General features: G+C 43.0%; 1 protein-coding gene across 1 annotated transcript in view; it reads right to left on the bottom strand.

Moving 5' to 3' along the window:
• TMC2 (transmembrane channel like 2) overlaps window positions 1-18,080 on the bottom strand; it is a 33,454-nt gene extending 15,374 nt beyond the window's left edge. Inside the window, exons 1-12 of the mRNA XM_065051807.1 lie at window positions 18,035-18,080; window positions 17,674-17,721; window positions 15,357-15,678; window positions 14,459-14,611; window positions 11,935-12,025; window positions 10,937-11,018; window positions 10,477-10,583; window positions 8,593-8,691; window positions 4,644-4,786; window positions 3,081-3,228; window positions 2,443-2,631; window positions 817-996 (exon numbers count right to left, since the gene is read on the bottom strand). Coding sequence (XP_064907879.1) covers window positions 817-996; window positions 2,443-2,631; window positions 3,081-3,228; window positions 4,644-4,786; window positions 8,593-8,691; window positions 10,477-10,583; window positions 10,937-11,018; window positions 11,935-12,025; window positions 14,459-14,611; window positions 15,357-15,678; window positions 17,674-17,721; window positions 18,035-18,080 — 1,608 coding nt within the window. The remainder of the gene's footprint in view (window positions 1-816; window positions 997-2,442; window positions 2,632-3,080; window positions 3,229-4,643; window positions 4,787-8,592; window positions 8,692-10,476; window positions 10,584-10,936; window positions 11,019-11,934; window positions 12,026-14,458; window positions 14,612-15,356; window positions 15,679-17,673; window positions 17,722-18,034) is intronic.
• Window positions 18,081-18,380: the final 300 nt, after the last annotated feature.

Raw genomic sequence — 18,380 nt, 5'->3', positions numbered from 1 at the left:
AGAAAATGGGCACACCAGAGCATGTGTTTTGAGAGATCCAAGGCGTTGGGTTTCTTACTCCTCCCTATCAGTTACCATCCATTACATACACATTTGCTTACAGCAGAGCTGCAGTGCTGGCATTTCAAAAAGAAACAGTATAGAAACCCATTTCCTTTTGCCAGAAGCAGCAGCCCCTCCCAGATGGAAAGCAGCTCGGGGCACTGTGAGTTTTGGGGAGCCAGCAGCCTGCACCCTGTATATGGAGGAGCCAGAATTCCTGCAAGGCTAGTGTATACAGAGGGAACCTCCACCCCGTCCACCTTCCTCACTTTTTAATCATTTATCAGAGCAGAGCAAACCGTCCTGATTCCTCCAGTTCTTCTCAGCTTAAAACAGACTCATTTTTTTCTGTGGATCAGTTAGACGTTTATCCTTTCCTGCAGTTATCTGCCTGCAACACACTACCAGGATAATGTTAAAGAAGGGAGGGCAGGGGGAAAAGGATTATAAACTATATCCTCGGGGTCTGCATTAATAGAAATTGCAAATAGTGTCTGATGGAGGAAAAAAATCAAATTATCCTAATATGCCATGATTATAGGAGACAATAACCACTCTCTTTTCAGGGCTGTAAGGGGAAGCTGAAGACTCTCTGGAAGCCCCTCTGGGCTGTGGGTCTCTCTGAGTGATACAGCTGGTGCTTGAGAGGATTGGGAAGGGGGGAAGCCTTTGCTGCAAAGGGGGTGATTATCCCCGATGGCTGTAGGGATGGGGTGCACTCGTCCTCAGCTCCGGATGATGCTAGTGAACATGGCTTTTCAACACAGGTCTTACTTTTTCATTGACGTCATCCATCAAGGCCAGCAAAAACGTGTAGAGGTTCCCCAGGAAGAGTGCAAAGATCCGCCCCAGCTGCCATTTCAACCCGATGCGGGGATGGTAATTTTCTAGCGCAGCGATGGTTTCAAACAGTGGAGGGCAAAACATGCCCAGCAAGGACATTACAATTTCAACCTGCCACATGAGGAAAATGAGATTACGGCTAATAGTAACAACAGTGAGTGTATTACTTAGAGCAGAGCCAGGGGCTGCCACCAGCTGGTTGGAGCTTTCTGAAGGATTTTTAAAGGGGAGGGAGCCAAAGCAAGCTCAGCTCCCAGCTTTGCTTAGTGTGCAGGCAGCACAGCGTCAGACTTTAGGACTGGGTTGCACTGATTGCTCTTGCAGGAGCACTTTTGCTGTTATCTCAAAGGGATGAGCTCTGAAGAATTTGTTCCCTGTTAGTCCAGACTCATGAATATTTAAGTTCCTCAAGTCCCTCATAGTACTGCTTGCATCAGCTGTGAGGTTCTTATTTTAATTTCAGAGGGAGTGCAAGACTTGTCTTGTGTGCATAAAGATAATTATTCGATGCTATGTTTATTTTCCACGTCCAGCACCTTAGTTTTTGCAATAGGCAGTTACAGATCTGAATGGAAGCACACCAAGGACTCGGTTTTGCAGCTCAAGAAAAATATGTCCTGGTGGTATTTTTGTTCTTCTATATGGTGTGAGAGGCTAAGTTGTACTGTGGTCAATGAGGTCAGTGGCAATTCATTAGCTCAGGCATGACTTGCAGGCTCAACCTTTTTTTGCAGCCCCACAGTGCCCATTGGCCTGCAGGGTACTGTGTCTGTACAGCTGCTGTCAGGCTCTGACTCACAGGTCTCTTTTTTGTGCCTTACTTTCCAGGAGAGGGAACAGTACCCAGAACTGTATATATTCAAATCTCAAGTTATCACCAGGAAAGTCTCAGACATTGAACTTTTAAAAATAGGATTATTTTTCTTTGGGAAAAGTTCACTGAAATAAATCAAAGCATTTTTTGAGAAAGTACTGTCTTGTTAATGTTTTCTGAGAGAATTATGAAAATACATGGCTTTGAATTTAATTTGGCTTTGATATATAAATACATGAGTGTACTATACATTGAAATTAAGCCTTTCCCTAGGTTGAAACTTTTGTGTGTGTGTGAAAAGCTTTGAAGAAAAATGTTGATGAACTATTTTTTTTCTGTAGGTTGTAAAATCTTATTCCCATTATTCAAGATGGATGATAAAGATCTGTGTTTAGCTTTATGTCTGATCATGAACATTTCTAACACCCAGAGAGCTTGCTACTACAATAGAATTTGTAAGCATTAATATGCAACTTGACATAGATGCTTTATAAAATGGCCAGTGATGTAAGTGTTGAAAGCCCACAAACTTTGTGATTTATTGTAAGAGTATTCACCCCAGAAACTCTCAGTGAGACCAATTTGATTTCTGGGTAAAACAAGTACAAAAGTACCGAAGGGGACTTCTGGGCCCTAGTAGGGAATTGCTCTGCCTTGGATGCTGTCCTCAAGTTGTGGCAATGATTATGCAGATGTTCAAGGCAAAATATCACAGCAGAAAACTGCAGGAAAAGTTTCCTTACCTCATTTCTTTCATACCACCCGACGTTTTGCATTTTGGAAAATGTCTGGGAGCGTTTCACGACAAAATAAATGAGGTAGCCACTTCCACACAAGCAGCATATGATAAGGACATTGGCTAAAACCCGTAGGAACCTTCTCAGGTGGATGTTCTCGTCCTTGTTGCTTTCTTGCTCATCCACTATAGACTCCTGAAAAAGTAGGGATGCTCACAGAATTGGAAACTGTACCGTGCAGCACTGAGCCTAAGGCAACACTGGCTGTTTTTCTACCCTGTGAAATGGAATCTCATGCTGTTTTGGCTATATTGAATTTGGTAGTTTGCATTATGCTAAACAAAGCTTCATGCAAGCATCCCATTTTGAATGAAAGACATCAAGTGGCAAACAGCCTGCCATATCCCAGGGGAATGTGGCAGGGAAATTGTGCTCTGAAGTAAGCCAGATTTTTTTTTTTAAATCCTGAAATGGTGGTTGGGGTGACCCATGGCAGGGGAGCTGGAGCTGCCGTGATTCAGCACCATACCCTGTTCATACTGAGAGATGCTGTACAAGTCCCCAGGTTTTTCCCTTAAACCTCTGACATAGTAGGCGCTGGGAGCATCCCCAGAAGCAGACAGAGAAATGCCAGTTAGGGTTACCTTGAAGCTGGTCGTGATGGATGCAAACTTGTTGTCTGCTGTCTCTGGGTTGCCAATGAGGTAGTCCCAGCTGGTGAACATTTTCCAGCTGAAAATGAAGTTGTCATCATCTCCGTCTGCTGTACTTTCATTGGCATTGCGTGCCATCCTGTGCGAGGACAAATGTGGTAGCAAGGTCAGGGATTGTTTCACAGAGCCATCTCATGTCCTTCAGCTTTGCAAAGCAGCACTGGTGGCTTGGGGATTGTTGGTGGGTAGAGACAGAGTGGGGGTGACCTTTCTTGGGGTTGGGGTGTGACTGTCTATCATGTGCCATGGGACATTAGGCTTAAGGAGAACTGAACTATCAAAAGGGGTTTCTAGCGCTATGGAGGTCTTGTATTAAAAACAGTAATGTAGAAAAATCCTAGCCTAGGTGATTAAAGCAGGTTAAGGATTGCTTTCACCAGTTAGTGCATGAAGCAAGTCTATTTGCAGTGCTTCTGGGTCCTAGAGTACAGTATACGGTTATGGCTACATTTAGTTAAATTTAGTCAGAAATCATTGGTGCTGTCCAACACACCCACTGCAACACAAAGTTTTAGTGAGATTTCAGTAGGTGCACAATGCTGGAGTCAAACAGCTTGTAGCAAAACACGAAGGGAGAGAAAAAGGATTATTCTTGTTAATCAGCCCAGGACCAGATATGGCTTCTGGTGTTCCTGCTCTATTATTTGATCCCTGAAATCTTTCTGTAACTCCCACTGGAGTTCCTAGCACCAGTCCCTCAAGGAAAGCAAGACAACAGATGCTGCAATTTCATGGCAAATGTTCAGCAAATCCCCATGTCCCACTCCAGCCAAAGGCTCAAGAGGATCTTTCTGCCTCACACCAATGGGGCCTGTTTCAATAGCGATACAAATCCATGGGCTTATTCCTTCTTGCAAAGGAAGGATAACCTTTGAGTGCTCTGGCCTCTAGAGAGAGACAGAGGGTTTTGGTTTCAGCTTTGCAGAGACTGTCTCGGCAGTGAGAGCTGCCTCAGCTGCAGCCTTGGTGCCCTGGAGAAGCTGTGGGGGCCTTACTGGTGCTCAGCAATGGTGTACCAGGGGCAGGGAGATTTGGACCTGAGTTAAAAACTCCGCAGATGGGTTTGGGGATGGATCAAAAGCAGTCTGGTAGCATTTGGCTCTTTCCTGTAGCCCTTGCACCATCTGCATGAATTATAGGCTTTCAGGAATGATTTTTTGCAGTGAAAGGATGGGAAAAGGAGCCTTTGAAGTTTACTGTAAGTAAAGTCCTCCTTCATGTACAAAATCCACCTGTTTGAGGGCCCTGTAGTAATGTTGGAGGAAGGATTAAAGCAATCCAGACAGGAGGAAGAGGAGGAAGAAGACGAGTGCTGGAGAAGGGAGTAGAAGCGTTCAAAATAATGCACATGAGCACATGGCTGAGGCGTGAGACTGCCCGGGTCCACCCAGCCAAGGCTGGACCAAGCTGTGAGCAATCCCCATGGAGGGGAACCCGACTGTGAGACATGTCTTGGGTGGATTTTGCAGAGAGAGCAATGCCAGCCATACTTACGATCTTATAACAACCATGAGGCTGTAGCCAAATACGCTGATCCCAACCATGAAATACGCCATCGGTAGCCTGTATTTTAACCAGCCAATTGTCCGCTGGTTGTTATAGTATCCATAAAAGAGCGCTGAGTATTTGATGTAGCCCTGGAGGAAAAGTGAAAGCAAACCTTAGTGTAAGCTCTGCAGCTTTTCTTCCGCAGGGAGGAGGTTTCTGGTGAAAACTGAAGGTTTAAAACAATAAAAATCAACTTGGAAAAATTGTTCATGTCTCATTCTCAGCTGTTTGCTGCCCTGTCACCTTCAAGAGCCATCCTCCTGAGAGATTATCCTCTTAAGAGAGGGATGAAGAGGGAGAGCATGGCAGAGGATACTGGCTTAAAACTAAAATGTAGTTTTTATCCATCACTCTTTCATCCCTCCCAGAAAAGCCTCCTTACTGCTTTTTGTGGCTGTAGCCCACCTGCTTCTCTAAGTCAGTATCAAACACTCAGATCTTGTAGAAATGCTGTAGCAAAGGGGTTTCCCACCATGATATGAAAATTTTCCTTTCAGCTAGGAGGCAGCTGATGCTCGGTACCCTGCAGATTTAGTTCCTGTTGCTGACTACCACCTGCAGAGCAAATATAACTAAAGACTAAAATCAAAGCATTGCTTTCCTGTGGAAAGCGGAGCTCATACACAATATCAACTATGTTGTTTCAAGTAGATGTACTTTTTGCTATACACACTGTTAGGCATTCAGCGAGTGTGCAGATCTCCTAATCTGTGTTAGCAATCTCTCCCTATTTTTCTGTCGTATCTCATCCAAGTTGATGTGTATCATTGCATATTGTACTTCTGTATTTTTTGCCTGTTGTCTTTCAGCTCATAAGCTAAGTGCAGTTAACCAGTCTGGCCATGGTAGTTGAACAAGCTCCCCTCTCATGAAGCCTTTGGAAAGACTGAAATTGAAACATAACATGAAGCTCATATCAGAGGTTGTGTAATGATCGGGTATAGAGTCATTGAATAATTTACATGGGAAGGAACCTCTGGAGATGATCTAGTCAAGCCCTCGCTCAAAGCAGAGCCAATTTCAAAATTAAGCACTGTGGATCAGGGCCACGTCCAGTTTTGAAAATCTTCAAGGACGGAGATCCCACAGCCTTTCTGGCTCTCTCTTTTAGTGTTTGACCACTTTCATTTAACCAATTAAACTAAGATTCCCCCAAAGCACTAGGTTTTCCATTCCTAACCTGATAGAAAACTTTGGTATCCCTGGGTGCCACATTAGCTGCATGTTTGCCCTGCACAAAGCGCAGTGCCACAGGTACAGGACGACTTTGCATGTGTTTCTGCCAGTGCTGCTGAGCCACTGGGGGAAACGCAGCAAGCCCACAGCTGGCACACCACAGCACGGCTGCTTGAGGCCCATAATGTGTTATGTATAACGTGTGCTGGGAAGTTGTAATGAAAAAAGCCTCATAAAATATAAAAATTATGTTCCTGGAAGGTGCTAGTGAAGTGTTTTCTTCTCAGGTTGTAATCCCAAACCTTTGTCTTTTTGATTCATCAAATGATGAAGACTGAAGGATGAGTTTCTCTGCTCACATCATCCAGTATATTCTTTAAGCTCCATTTGTGAGACATAGTGTCTGGTGTCTGAGTGAGATTTATTCCTTTCTACTCCTCTAGAAATCCATGATGTGACCCCCTTGCTGCCAAAGCATATTAATACATTTCCCTTGCTCCTCTCTCATGAAATGTATTTTTCAGGGTCACAGTATTGACTCTTCATTTTATGCCTGCTCTGAAATATGTTTCCCCTTTGAGATTCTCCCATGGAGTGCACTGGAATAAGCATCTATTCATTTTCGAAGTGCAAGCCCCTGTGAAGGGCTGAATTTGACATCTTCTGGCTGCAGGAGGGTATGGGTGTACATTGCTGCCCCACAGCTTGAGATTGCTTCTCAAGGTTGCATGGGTGCTCCTTGGTATCAAGCAGCAGGGGAGTGGGTACAGGGTGGGGACCTGTATGGCAGAGGGTTCAGAGGATCAAGCCCTTGGTGACAGCAGGGCAATGTAGATCTGTGTACCAAGCCCCAGGCAGGAGACTGGCAGGTCATGGCAGCCAGCCTTTCATGCAATAGTACAGCCTCATCCAAAAGCAAATTTCCTTAGTGATATATGTATAATTACAGCCTCTCAGACAAAATCAGCAGCCGCCATTCAGCAATGCTCCTGCAGGTGTTTTTGTTCGTGTGTTTTGGCACTTTTATTTTTCCCCTGGATGAATGAGTTTAAATGCTTTTTGTATTTTTTACAGTGTGATGCTCAAATGAGCATTCAGTGCAAGGTTATTCAAAGTGTTGCTAATTCACCTCTGAATTTTGGATTCTGGCAAGTGAGTGAAAGTGCTGGGAGAGCAAGAGCTAAAATGATCATCAGCAGAAAATGGGTGCTGATCAGAGGTTTGGCTCTGTCAGGCTCCTGGACACACCAGTGTTTGATACCTTATTAATAAATTCATTTAGATAATTTGGCTGATATTAAAGTAGATTTTTCTTGTGTTGTTTTGAGGTTTTTTTAGCTAAGGAAATTGGGATGGGGCCTATTACATAAGGTCTCACACTTTGTAATATGTGGGCCAATGCCCACAAGCAAAAAAATATTTCCAGAAGTAGCAGCTTTGAAAGTCGGGTCAGAAGGTATTTGCCACAGCAGAATCTTTTCTCTCCCCCAGTGCACACATTTTTCTTTTTTTGGATGGTCCCCTAAAAACAGTTAATACCTTTGGCCTAAATCTTAAAAGGCAAAGATTAACTGGGTGGGAGTCTGAGTCAGAGTTTCAGGAAAGCACTTGCCGACAGCTGGAAACTCAGGCTTTACTTTTGGGTGAAAGTCCTAAACTTTGGTTTCAGCTTCAGGCTCATATAAATATTTCAGGGGAATAGGAATGGCCAGGACATAGGGAGTGATCCTCTTCCCAAGGCTATGAGCAATTTCAAGGTGCTTCGTGCTTGCAAAGGGGTTCCACAGCTGGAACTTGCCTTCTCACCATCTGGTTCAGAGCAGCTCTTGTGTTTCACCTGTGTGCTGGCTGCCTTTCTAGTTGGAAGTAAAATGGCTCTTCTCTATATAATTTTTTTTTGAGAATAAAATTCTGCATTATCAATATGAGATGATGATGAAAATGTATTTATTTGGTATTTTTTTCCTCTGAAAAATGATTTTTTGTTTTTGCCTGATTTCATGAGGCAACCCTCCAAACATGATTTGAGTTGCACCAAGCTCATCACTGGGCAGTTTGTATAGTCATCTGCTTCTACTAATGCTCATAGCAAACAATCTAACTTTGGCTTCCTGTGATTCATGAATAAAAATACTGTGTAGGTAAAAGGAGGCTGAGGGGAGACCTTATCGCTCTATACAACTATCTGAAAGGAGGTTGTAGCATGGAGGGCATTGGTATCTTCTCCCAAGTAACAAGCGATCAGACAAGAGGAAATGGCCTCAAGCTGCACCAAGGGAGGTTTAGATTGGATATTAGGAAAAATTTGGGTTGTCAGGCATTGTAACAGGCTGCCTAGGGAAGTAGTGGAGTCACCCTCCCTGGAGGTGTTTAAAAGATGTGTAGATGAGGTTCATAGGGACATGGTTTGGTGCTAGAGTTAGGTTAATGGTTGGACTTGATGATCTTGATGGTGTCTTCCAACCAAAATTATTTCATGATTCTACACGGAAGTGGTTCAGATCCATATGCAAGTGTCTGCATGTGCACATGCTTTTTTGGCCTGAAATCTCTGGAGATCCACAAAGATTTCATGGCAGCATGTGCCTTCATCTTCTGGAAGAAATAGGTGCATTGCCGGTTTATCTTGGAACAAACTCGTCCCTGTAGCACCACTAACTTCTGAAGGGTTTTAGGAGGTATTCAACTCATCTCTTATGACAAATAACCCTGTACTTACCTCAAAATCCCAAAGAACTGAAAAATCCATAGCTGTTGCTTGTTCAGCCCGGGGTACGGTTTTTCTCGGCATGCTCCCATATGGCATTCCCATCAGGACCTGGTGAACATTAATAACAGTGGTGCATGTATAGTATAACACATTGTACAGTTTTTAACAGTTTTGGGGGGTTGTTTTGGTGTTGTGTGGTGGTTTTTTTGTTTTCCTTAATGAGTCCCTTTGGTTTACTTTTGGTTGGTTTTCATTTTGGTTGATTTTAAGATATATTTTATTTCTTAATACCAGAGCAACAATTTAAAATATTTAGAACTAATTTTACCCAAATAATAAGAGGAGTTCCCTTTCCCTGGTAACATCCATTGCACAGGAACTATTTCACTAAGGAACGGTGTCCCTCAATGAACAGCTCCAGTTTAAGCGTCCTTAGTTTGGCAAGGAGTTCTTTGCTTGAACTTCATGGGTCTAATGTGGTAAAGGGATTAGCTTTATCTATTTATGCAGGACTCCTCCTTTGAGAGAAGTCAAGAGCACTGGGTCGAGCTTGCAGTGAATTTTGTATTATATAGTCTTGAATTGAAAAATTATCTCAAGGTGAGGTGAAGGAAAGTTAGATTTGGGCAAAAACCATATGACAAAATGATGCAAAGAACAGTTTTCATGGCACGGCCTCTCCTTATGGCACCACACAAAGCAGGTTTTGCAACAAGTCCAGCAGCTATTGAAGTCCAGAGAGAACACCAAGGGCTATGGAGATTTACCACTATATTTATTTACAAGCAGACTCTGACTTTTGCCTATACCCAAATACCCCATTAGCATTCGTAGCCTAGAAAGGTCCTAGCATATAGTCTATCATTTTTTAGGGCTATCTAATTAATTTCAAAATAATTTATGATTAAATGTTTATTGCCCAGCTACTCTCCATATCATAACAGCCCAGTAGGCAATGAGTAACAGTATGCATACTTTTAAGATGAAAGCCGTTTAGTCTTCTACCATATGCATCATTCCTAACAAAATATATTTGTATTGTTCAGTGCTAATGGTTATGTCTGTTCATCCTGGGAGGAAAAAGAGCATTTACTTTTGATAGTGTGAGCAACCACTTTAAGGAGAAAAAAAGCACGGTCCTCAGGAGAGACTCTGTGCTGCATTTTTGCTCCATAAAAATCTGCATTGAATAGAACAGATGCCGCTGTCTGCAGATTGCACAGCATTGAAAGACTGCACTGAGTAATTTAGCCGGAACTGTAATGGCTACGTTAAAAAATTCTTCACTAAATGATCATATAAAGTTGGCTATGAGATCCTTTTCCTGCCCCAAGAACAGTGAGATATAGAAAAACTGAAAATAAAACGCTTCTTTGTGAATCATCTGAATTAGAAGTACAAAAAAGGGAGATCTCCCAAACAAAAGTTAGTAGGCAAAGTGCTTGGGAGATTGTTTGTTCCTTCCCTTGATGGTTCCTCCTGGGGGGCTCTGCCATGGCTGTTGCCTTGGGGCTGTGGGTATTCTTAATCACTTTTAGAGCACAGCCCATTTCTTACGGCTCTTTTAGACCTCAGATTGTACCTGGAAGTATTACTAGATCATGTTTTTCGCTTTCGTAAAAGTATAAATATAGCCTTAAATTAGCTTTTTGAGCTCCTGTTTTAGCTGCTGGATGGGCAGGATCTTCAGTAACAATTTACGTGTCCTGATTTCAGTCCAACTTTTGCTCCCATGTCAGTAACAGCCTTGTAAGTTTTCTTTGCAAATACTTGTCCTTATACATTTAGTTTTTCTAAAGCACTGCCTGTTATATGACACTTGTTTGTGCCATCAGTCTCATGCTCACGTTAAGCAATGGCAAGATATTACTGAATGGAGAACTAAGCACTTACCTCTGGAATTATAACCAGTCCAAAAATTAACCCAAAAAGGACAAGATTTACTCCATACATCCACCGCAGAAATATGAAGTAGGAAGCTACTGAGGAGCCAAAGTGACCTTGAACGAGAAGACACTTTGTGGTTAGGAGTTTAGGAGGGTTAAACTGTTCTCAATAAGACCTGGACCCCTTCACTCTCAGGTCCCCTGCAGTGTGTTTCCCAAGACCTTCCCGACAGTCCCCACTGCTGATGGGAGATGGCAAAGCAGAGTGCTGTTTGGCGTCTGTGTTTAGCATTGGTGCCCAGGGAGAGTGGAAAGTGAGGACCAGGGAGCTGGAGTATTGGGGGTTGGACTAGATGACCTTTGAAGGGGTCCCTTCCAACCCAAAATATTCTATGGTTGTTTGGATGAAAGCAAAGCTGTCTTACAACGTGTCTCACTGCCACCACACAGCACAAACTTCCACTTACTCTCCACTTCTTTTATCTTCATCTCCCAGGGTATGCATTGGGTTTTAAAATTGTCAAAGTCTCTCTTAAATTTCACCCATTTCTGAAACAAGACAACACCACTGTGAGCAGAGAGAAGCAAAGAGGGAGGCTGCTTCATCTGCAGGGCTTTCTAATGTCAAGGTTGGGTAGCATTGCTACAAGTGGGTGTAAGGTCCAAAGCAAAAAGTCTGGTCTGAGTCGGAGCTTTTGGACTATTTCAGAAACTATTGTCAACTCCAAAACTCCCCCATCCCCAAGTGTTCGTATTCATTATCTGAATTTTAACCTTCCCAGGCTTTTGGAAAGCTATGGTTGTGCTATGAGTTTACCATATTATATAGGGGTGGAAAATTCAGACCTAGCCCTGGAATAAATGAATTGATGCAGAACCAACTCTACTTAAAACAAAATTTAATTTGATAAAATACTGAGCTTGAATTCTTTCTCATCAGACTGGTGGCTAAACTCCCATTGATTTCATAATCTCAGGCCTGTCTCTGTTTTTCACTTCTCAGTATAATCTCCATGACAACATGCAGCTTGGCTACCAACTTCAGCCTTAAAACACAGTCTTTGTCCTCCTTGTTGTGTCATTAATGGGAAGATGAAGTTTTACAGGGGTCCACGGGGCAGTGCAAGAGTTTGGCATGGCCTTGCCTCTTTATGGGTACCTTGTCTCACAGATCAAGGTTTTGGAGATTGCAGACAGAAAACCCTATTTTATTCTGCTCCTCCAAACCCTCTCTTGCTTCAGAGAAGGTGGCAATGAGATTCAGATAAAGAGAATCTTCCCCTTGTTCTTTCTGTAATTATCATGGATTTGAAGGAGGTAATATTTTTTTGAATGTGGGCAGGAAACTTCATTCTGATTTCCTGGTGTCTCTTTTGCCAAATATGGGTCAATAAACTTTACCAAAAATGGACTGAACACACAACCAAGTAACCAAGCTTTTCCCTGACATCATTGCAGCACTTACCTTTGCCATCATCATCTTATAGGCATACAACTTTTTGCCCTTCCCTTTTCCCAGAGCTCCTTCAAACTTCTCTACAAAAGCTTGTGCCTCCCTAATTGGAAAATAAACAAGGGTGTTATTGAAAGAGTAAAGGGGTGTTTAGCGTTTCACCTCTGCCTGCACCAGTGTGAAAGCAGCCTCCCTGCCCTACCCCTGCGAAGGCAGGGATTTGGGCCCTCTGCACCCCGTGCTGTGCGTGGGGTGCCAGCTGCTATCTGCTGGTGGTGTTGCTGTGCTGTGCAAAGCTCACATGCTCACCCAGGGCTGGTTAATGGGTCCCCAAAATGCTCACGCTGTGGAGATGTGCCCTCAGTCTTGCTCCCTGCTTTTCCTTGGGTGTAGACCAACAGCCTGCCTGTTTCTCTCTCTCTCCAGAGCTCTCCCACCCTGGACTGCCTTCCATAGTTTCTCTCTCCTGGTGAATTGGTCAAGGAAAAAAAATCAGAACATTTTCTAGTGAAACAAGCTCCAAGAGGGTGCAGAATTTCCCTGAATGAATATCAGACATGTAGAATTGGCCTAACAGGATAATGTCAGTGCCAGAGAAATGAATGTAAACTGGCCAGGAGCAAAATCAAGCTACAAATTGAAATTAATTTTAGAATGGATTTCTAAGGGAAATACAGGGAAAAGAACCTAGGTAGATGCTGTTAGAGTATGCTGAGTTTATGAATGAGATTACATTTATATTGATGTTGTTGGTGCAACATGAGAAGATAATAAATTTATGGAGTTGGGAAGTCCTTTGCAACCCTAAGCCTGTGGGGTAGACAGACTTCTACTCGGTAGAAATAGCTGGCTAGCTCAGCTCATAACCTTGGGAAAGTTACCTATTACTTTATTTGAAAACCTAAAGCAAGATTTCTAAGTCTTGAACATAGTTTCACTCTCCTTGTGTTTCACATTCTTCATCTGTGCAAAGGGGCTAATTCTTTCTTGGGTCAGAGTTGAGTTCATGCAGCCAAAATAACTAGTGAATGTACAGCACTCTGAGGGGATTTTTGGAGAACCCTACACAAGCAATACAACAATTCTGTTTGGGTTCATTAGTGGGCAGCAGTGATTGCCATGGTTCAGGGATAAAATGAAAGGATGGATAACTCATGATCAAACAAGATCCTAGGCAGAATTTTAGCCAGGATCCTGCAACAGAGCGAAAATATAAGTAATACTGCTTTCTTTCATTACAGAACTTTAGATTTTGAGGGTCATAAGATCTTATTTGTAATGAGCTCAGGCTTGTAGCATGCCTGCATGATAGAAAAGCTGCTTTAATACAGTTTCCATACATAGAACTTTACCTGGATTTTTAGAAATAATTGGCAGTGTTTAAGGCTCCTGATTTCAATGGAAAAAGGAGCAGGTCTTGGCCTTCAGGGTACAAAAGAGAGAAGCAGAGACACACGACGACTGCCAGCCTTCACAGCCTGGTCACGGCAGCTCTGAGGAGCCTCTTGGCAAACACAGAGCAGGGACATCACCACTCCCTGTGGGGCTGTGCATGCCTTGCAATGCTATTTTGAAAGCTCTCCTGGTAGAAAGGGCCTACAGAGGATTTTTAACCAATAGACCTGGGATTTGAATCACTGCATTGATGTGGGAATGGTTTGTTATGAGTTGTTATGTGAAAGGAGGCTGTAGCATGGAGGGTGTTGGTCTCTTCTCCCAAGTAGCAAGTGACAGGACAAGAGGAGATGGCCTCAAGTTGCACCTGGGGAGGTTTAGATTGGATATTAGGAAAAAAATCTTCATGGAATGGGTTGTCAGGTGCTGGAATAAGCTGCCCAGGGAACTGGGGGAGTCACTATCCCTGGAGGTGTTTAAAAGGTGCATAGATTAGTTTCTTAGAGACATGGTTTAGTACTAGGGTTAGGTTATGGTTGGACTTGATGATCTTAAAGGTCTCTTCCAACTGAAATGATTCTATGATTCTGTAACCCTGCCCCACAACCCCCACATTGGCCTGCACTAGGGGGTCTCTGCAGCTGCTTGAGTTGTTACCACATTCACTGCAGGCTGGGTAGCAATATAATCTTTGCTCCATAAACCTTTTCAAATAATACAGTAATTTTTCCAAGCAGCACTGTCTCAGAAAGTGTGAAGTAATGTGGCACTTTGCTGCTCTGATTTCTGCCTGACAGAGGGCATGAATAAGCAAACCAGGGCACAGAATTTGCTTTAACAAGTGGCCTGACAGTAGTGAATCATTCGGTTTTAAATACAAGGGTAGAATGACCTGGCCATGGGTATCAGTTGAACAGATTTGCACCTTGTCCGTTCTTTGGTTACAGAGGCTGAAAATCAAATTCCACATATTAACTTTGATCATTTAAACCCAGACAGGCTGGCCTGGCTCTGCTTGTCACTTTTTCTGAGACTGGGGTGTTACAGTAAAAGAAGGAAATATGCAATTTCTAGGAAAGTCAAAGTGCATCTGACAGTAAGCAAGGACCCCAGGGGTGTGGGTTCCTGGTGTGACAAGTACCTGAGCACCGAGAGCTTCTTCACCATCCTCCAGGGCTTGTTCCTCATCGTGGAAATCAGTTTTTTCTTCTGCTCCACCTCTTCCATCAGCATCTCGAGCTCTTCCTCTGACAGTGACTCCTCATCGGATGAGTTGGAAGAAGCAGAAGAAGTACTGAGGGAGACACAAAATGAAGGGCACAAAATAGAAAAACTTGCAGGAGTTAGAGGAAAGGTCTTGCTTGGGGTTGGCACAGTGTTGCTGCCCCCTGAGGATCTCACTCTGATGTGGGCACAATGCCTTCCTGTCCCCTGGCTTGGTATGATGCCAGCGCGGCTGCTGCGTGCTCACAGCAAGGCTGCTTCCAGCCAGGATGATGGAGAAGTTTGTGCCTCATCATAACTCTCCCGACATTGCACTTTGGACCATGTTTCAGCTACAGAAGCATGGCCTGAAGCTGCAGCCGGCTCTGGAGAAGTGTGTTTCACACTTTCAGAGAGAAACGGAAGGAGAGAAGCAGAGGGTTGCGACAAGCAAGATTTGGGAGAGGAAGAGACTTGAAAACATGAGAGATCCATTTTAACCTGTTTCCACAGGCCAGCCAAAAAACTGTGCCCAGGTCTGAGTTGTCCAAGCTGTCTTGTTTTAGTGTGCTTTTCCACCCCTAGCTGTGGATGCCAGCATTCCATTGCATGCATGGATATGATCCTGGCTGAGAAATGGCAATGACAGAAGACCTTGGAGGCAGTTTGGTTGTGTGGCATTTTACACTACTGTTTTCCACTGATATATCTCCTTTGGGAGAGCAGTAATTTATTTGCAGCCTGTTGGTTTTGTAGTTCTGACCCATGCACCACTGGCATGTCAATACTTTTGCCAGTCTGACACAAGGCACCTTACTCAGGGATTGTTTCATTACCTGTTTTTCCTGTCTTGCTTCTGTTTGTTCTCCCCCTCCTTTTCTTTCTTGTTTGTTTTCCTTTCTTTGTTTTCTGACTCCTTTTGTTCTTTGGTAGGAGCCTTTTTGTCTCTCTGCTGGCCTCCTTCCTCTTCTGCCTTTTTTTCATCACTTCTTTGATAGTTTTTTTTCCTAGGAGCTCTGTTTTGTTGGCTACAACTGTCTTCCTCTTTGCTCTCATCTTCTTCTTTGTCTTTCTCTTGCTTTTTCCTTTCAAGTCTGCTTGCTCTGCTGGTTTTCCTGAGGGGCTGTTTCTTAGGTGTCTTGTGCTTTACTTCATCTTCTGCAAGGGATAAAAAACAAATACTTTGGGAAACACTTAGCTTTGCATGCTGGCAAAACGAGGATTTATCAGAAAAGTGCAGGTAGCCGGGATATCTGATGCAAACCCTAGCGAAGTCAGTGAGTCCGTTAACCTCAGCGAGCTTTGTGTTATGCCCCATCCAAGACCCACATCCGGCTCTTTGGTTATTTGGCTCCCATTTGAGACAGTACAACACATCTTAGCACACCAGTGACTGCTATGTTACCATAAGATAATTGGAAATAAGTTACAAATGCAAAAGCCCATCCATCAGAGAGCACAGATAGATATTTTCCTGACCTGTAAACACATCAGAGCAATGGAAACAGAAATTGTATGTAGTGTACTTGTTGGTGCAATGTCCTTGAAAGCTGTTTAGTTTTCAAGGCTGGAAATGGAGGTCTTCTATTTATATAGAGAATAGCTACAGCTTAGGCAGCACTAGATCTTGTTTCTCTGAGTTTTCTTTTCAACAGGAAGGTCTCTATGCAGAGAAGAAAAAAAAACAGGTAGTCTCTGTTGCATGTTTCATTCTTTTTGGCATTGCAAGCTAAAAAATTCATTTGCCAGACGTTGGAAGTGTTTCCAGTTAGAAGAGTTGAAATAGAGTGTGATTTAATTGCTGAGTATTACGGAAAAGGGAAAAAAAAATCAAAAAACCTCAAGGCCCTCCATCCCTTTTGCCACTTAGTACACTAAAATGGAAGCTTTCCAGATTCTTTTGGTTTCTAATTTTCCAAAATTGATTACTGATGAAAATACAGTGTAAAAAAAAAAAAAATTAAAGTAATTTTTGCATTTTCCTCCGAGTTGGTGAAATTGTAATGGAAGAAGGAAATTGTGCTGGAGTGGGATCCAGAGTGAAAAATAAGCAGCCTAAGAGATGAGGAAAATAGAAGCAAGAAGAATTTGAATATTTGAATTTTTGTTTTGGTGAAAAGCTAGAAATAAATTAGAAACAAATACGTTTTGCTTTCTAGTAGTAAAAATATAATAGGTGATGGTCGTCACACTTGTCACTGGGAACAAGAAGCAACAGCTTTCAACTTATTTTTCAAGTGCCATTAGGTAGGTTTCAGCTGCTGCATAAAGGTGCATCTCAGCTGAATTTCAGTTAGTGATCCAGGTCAAAGAACCACCTAGCCTCTTTGGAAAAATGTTCTTTTTCAGCAGCCAACTATCGTGGTTTTCATTTGCAATCTATCAAGTACTAGGTTAAATGTGGAGCATGCATTTGTTACTTTTATCTAATTTCGTTGTTTGCCTGTATGAGAAAGGTGGATGTGATTAAAAAAATAAATTCCAGTAATTTCCTAATTACTTTCTCGTATTTTATAGATTTTACAGACACAGCTTTGAACCATTTATGCAGTAGCATCTACATTCATATCACCTATCCAGTGCTCTTGTGGTCTTACCTCTTAGCTATCTCTATTCGTTGTTATAATCCTTCCCCTTGGCTATTTCTCTTTATTTATTGTACACAAAGGTTTAAGGCTGTTTTTAATCCTGTCCCTGGCTCTTCCTGATTTTCCTGACAGCCATCAGTCTGCCTCCAGTCCATTTTCATTTTTAGCTTCTCATGGTCATGATTAATCAAGATAACAGTGAGTTATGGTCTAAGCAAGCATTACAGGGAGGGAAAGCAGGACCCTGGCGCAGCGCAAAGCAACCCACAGCCCTGCGTAGGGTGGTGTCTTACCAGGATGCCTGATTTACTGGGGATGACTGCCAAGGGACATGGGCACTGACAGCCTCTGGCTCCAGGAGCGTGGTTGAAAGGACACAGACTGCTTCAGAATGGTGGTTTACATATCACTATTACAAGTCAAACCTCAAGGGAAAAATCTGCTTGCCTACAAGTAACTCATGAAATGGTTCCTGTTTCAGAGCAAGCCACAAGCCAGCGAGAAAGAGAAAAGCTATCACCTCCCGTATTTTAAACAAGACCGCGTTTTTTAATCTCTACGTTACCTTCACTCTCTGTGTCACTTTCGATTTGTCCATCAATCTCTATTCCGGCTGCAAGACAAATAACAAAGAGTAATTACATTTGTTGCTGGGATTTATACATGCAATGCTTTACACAGCTAGTCCTTAAATGCCAGTTGATCTTGGCAGGATGTCCCTTATTGATTATATCTTATATTATTTTCCTACAGCGATGCTCTTAGTATTTACTTCTGTTTGGCGAATTCACAAAAGTTCCCTGCATGAGACAACTGAAATTGCATGATCTTTGAGAGAAGCAAAATTATGTGCTTGGAAAGTCATGAGATGTTTTCTCAAGTATTTTGCAGCGTCCAAACTGAAATGACCTCATAGTGATACCAACCGTCTTCCATGATGACCTGTAAAGCACATTTCTTTTTCTTCCCCATGACGGCTTCCCGTCTTCTGCACAGACACTGTAGCTGCTATGCCGCACACACACACCCCAATCATGGACAGGTTACTCTCTCTTCCAATGCCCATGTGCTTGTCTCCTTGTCACTGCAGACAGACGGACACGTCCAGCCGCTGCTGACCTCCTGCTGGCAAGCCATGTGGACAGGGGAGGTCAGGGAGGGGTGGAATGGGCAGGGAAGACCCAGGCTCTGCCTCAGTCCACCCAAACACTTTCCCTTTGGCTCCCTTCTACCTGCGAAAAAGCACCTGTCGGCATTACATTGCATTTCATT

The sequence above is a fragment of the Columba livia genome, chromosome 2 (assembly GCF_036013475.1).
Source record: "Columba livia isolate bColLiv1 breed racing homer chromosome 2, bColLiv1.pat.W.v2, whole genome shotgun sequence".
Classification (NCBI taxonomy): Eukaryota; Metazoa; Chordata; class Aves; order Columbiformes; family Columbidae; genus Columba; species Columba livia.
The sequence above is the reverse complement of the archived record's forward strand: the minus strand, read 5'-3'. Positions and strand labels throughout refer to the sequence as shown.